This window comes from Patiria miniata, unplaced genomic scaffold (genome assembly GCF_015706575.1).
Source record: "Patiria miniata isolate m_02_andy unplaced genomic scaffold, ASM1570657v1 HiC_scaffold_28, whole genome shotgun sequence".
Classification (NCBI taxonomy): Eukaryota; Metazoa; Echinodermata; class Asteroidea; order Valvatida; family Asterinidae; genus Patiria; species Patiria miniata.
The window spans coordinates 263,682-267,085 of NW_024037067.1; the positions used below are offsets into that span (position 1 = coordinate 263,682).

General features: G+C 38.3%; 1 protein-coding gene across 1 annotated transcript; it reads right to left on the reverse strand.

The window, feature by feature from the left end:
* Window positions 1–514: 514 nt before the first annotated feature.
* Window positions 515–3,175, reverse strand: LOC119734999. Its single transcript, XM_038208670.1, has 3 exons — window positions 2,576–3,175; window positions 1,663–1,847; window positions 515–1,508 (listed from the first exon to the last, which is right to left on the reverse strand). Exons 1-3 carry the CDS (start codon window positions 2,613–2,615, stop codon window positions 1,425–1,427), a joined length of 309 nt encoding a protein of 102 aa, XP_038064598.1. The 5' UTR covers window positions 2,616–3,175; the 3' UTR covers window positions 515–1,424.
* Between the last annotated feature and the right edge of the window lie 229 nt (window positions 3,176–3,404).

The following is a 3,404-nucleotide window of genomic DNA, read 5'->3' on the forward strand; positions in this document are numbered from 1 at the left end:
TTAATACCGGAGACGCCATAAGGGGTGCTATAATTCCTTAATTTATCCCATTTTTAGGGTAGGGGGGTTCACTTTAAATCAATGTGGCCGCCACTTTTCAGAGTCCAGGATGGAATATATACCCTGCCCGATTTGTGGCAGAGGGAGTCCCCACAAATGTTCCTATACTCAACACACACTTGTCTTTTTGTTAACAGAAGTATCCCCCAATAATCATCTAAAGAATTCCTGAGATTACCAGAACACAATGAATACACAATGGGGGTGGGGGGGGGGGGGGTTACACCCTGCCACATATCGCGCACCAAATGTGGGAATGATAAGGCTTGGATGACAATTCTGTTATTTTTTGGCATGTTAATGTAACCCGGAAAATTAATAAACTTGGAAAATAATAAATTGAATGAGAAAAACGCTAAATGTTGGGGTACTCGTTGTCAAAAATGAGATACACCTAGATCGGGTAGGAACAAGTAGAGAGGAATTTAAATAAATAGAAACAATGACAAACAAATTTTTAGAAAGACCAAAAAAGAATGATTTATTTTACCAACCAAAATTTGAAGAAAACCTTTCAAAAAACCAATAATCAAAAAGGATCCAAATTAACTTTTATCCAAACCTTAAACCTGTTATCCACCCCACCAAATAAGTAAAATGGTAGTACTACAGTCGACTTTTGTTATAAAGAACACTTTTACAAAGATGTCCTACTGCTGCTTATATAGAGCACATTCTGAGGTCTCGAATCTCTAGTTCTCTTTGTGTCTCTTTGTTTCGCTGTCCTTTTAAAGCAACTTTTCTGTTTAAAGAGGTAGTTTGGGCAGTCTCACCGACCTTGCTATAACGAGAGTCAACTGTACAAAACTAAATTGAACTTTAAACTTAAAAGGAAGTTGAAAGAAGAAAACTGAACCAACACAGTATCAAAATAGAATGACACATGGAACAACCTAACGATCAAACTCGAAAAAACAATTGAATATAAATCAAGAAATTATTTTCCTTCTTAAATTAACATTAAAAAACAAGAACAGTCACTGTCTTCCAATAACAAACCATGATAACCCTTTGTTTAAACACAAAATACGTAAAGAAAGAGAACATGGAACCACTAATGCAAAAATGTTGGTAAAAAAGGATGCAATAAAAAAAAAATGAAAATGGGCACTACTATCAAAATTGTGACCACTTTGTGATGATTCAGCAGTTGTTTCACCGATTGTAATCTTCATGAGCCCATCTTCTTGACGTGGTGCTAAACAATGAAGAACTAAACCAAAGGCTTCCTTTGCCTTCCTTCTTTAATAATGGATGGTGCTATCAGATGCTTATTCTAATGACGGATGAAGCTGCCCATCAACAGCAGACATTCCCCCCTGAGTAAGGAAAGTGTTCAGGGATTGCAGCTCCACATTCTTTGGTCAGGGGGTTGGAGCCCAAGAAGAGTCAAGTGCACCTACATCCTGTGTAATATCTCCATCAGTTGATGAGGACTCAGATGTATGCTAGAAATAATCATAAGAAAATAAAAACAGTGAGATGCATGCTACATATAGGGTTGAAATACAAATTGATGTACTCAAAGAAGAGTACTTACAATTCATCTGTGATAAATGAGATGCAATATGTCAAGGTCCATTCTTAGTTCACTCTCATTACCTCATGAACTGAAGTGCACGCTGTGTCGGTGGGTTGGAGAGCTTGTACACCAGCCGGCGATGTGAAATCTCTGATTGTACACTGCTGCTCTTCTTGTTCCTTACAGCGCACATCGCTAGGTAATTGTTCCGCTGTCTGGTGCGTAACTGCTTGTTTGTGCTTAGATAGACAACCTCTACAGATACCTGAAAGTCATATGAACAGTGAGAATTAACAAAGTGTTAAGGCCGAAGCAGGCTTAATATTTTTTTAAAGTAAAAGATATAAAGCGGGGCGTATGTAGCCAACAATATTGAGCAATAGATGCCTTGAACAAAACCCATGTCATAAATTCCCCCCCCCCCCCAAAAAAAAATAAATAAATAAATAAAAAATAAGAAATCTTCTTTTATTATTTTAAATTGCCTGTATTTAATTGCACTTAAATGTATTTAATTCTTTTTCTGATGTGGCTGGCTCTGGAGGATTTGTATAAAAGGGGAACCGAAACAAATCTGAAATTGTTCTTTAAGTTGTAAATGGTCTGATGAGTCACATCTCGTGAATAAAAGTAAAAAAAAACAATGTAAGTGCAAAAAAAATATATATGTTTTATTCCCCAAACTGCGCATGTTCAGTGCAGTTCCAACTTTCTTTATATAAAAAAAAATAAATTCAAAATCCAGCTCCGGCTAAATATCCAAATTCCACCATGTGTGTCCACTGCCTAAAACCATGTGTGTGGTCCAGAGCTGTGACAACCAGTATTAATTTTTCACACAATAATAAATTTCACTGGTCCCAAGTCAACTGCATGATAAGGGATTTAATTGATATAACCTACCCAGGAACAAAGTCAGTTGATCAGAAATGGACCTTTACCATGATTAATTCATTTCAGAAATGTATTTTTGTTTGATTTCTGTCTTCTTACCTGTTCCAACAGTGATCAGGGTACCCCATCGATCAAACATCTATGATCTCACGGCTAGTTGCTTTATTCACACCACGGAATGGTTTGCCTTTCCCTTTATGGAGTGGATGACAACATTTCCTTGATGATGTCCAACTCAACCCTAACTTGTATCTATGCACTGGACGTATTGTCTTATCAGTGTATGCATCGACGTCGAACAAACCACATCGCAGGAGGATCAGTTTCCACTCGACATTCACATCATATGCAGCGACTTTCCACTTCTGCAAATGGCTCCGTATGTCTTTTGTGCATCGATTAAGTTGCACTGTATTTAGTTCGCGCAGATAAGAGGGATTTACACCACATTCGATGGCTTTGCTATACTCAAAATTACTAAAATCACATTGCAGCCGCACAGACGGCATGTCCATGGCTGCCATTTTGACGGTAATGTAATGCGAGGGCGCCCTCTTTCGATACCGCGCGCTAACTGGGTGGGCGGCAACAGGACGTTCCCCTCCTACCGGATCAGTGCGCACCACCAAAGGTAGCCCACTCACCCACCCACCCAATAGGTGAAGTCTGCAAAATGTAGATTTTGTTACGCTCTTACAACAATTCCAGCAAAATGTCAATTAAGGGCAACCAATACTCGGAACTGTCTAGGGGGCTATGTAGGTTTGGTCTTGAAAAATAGGAATTTTTCAACTTTGTTGACCGTGAGCAAACAAAAACAAGAAGAGCTGACAGTTTTTTTATTTTTAATTATTGTAGTCGGATATCTGAACTATATTTCCTCCAAGTTTGTTGACTCTCAGCCCTGCATTAATTAAGTTATGGTTTA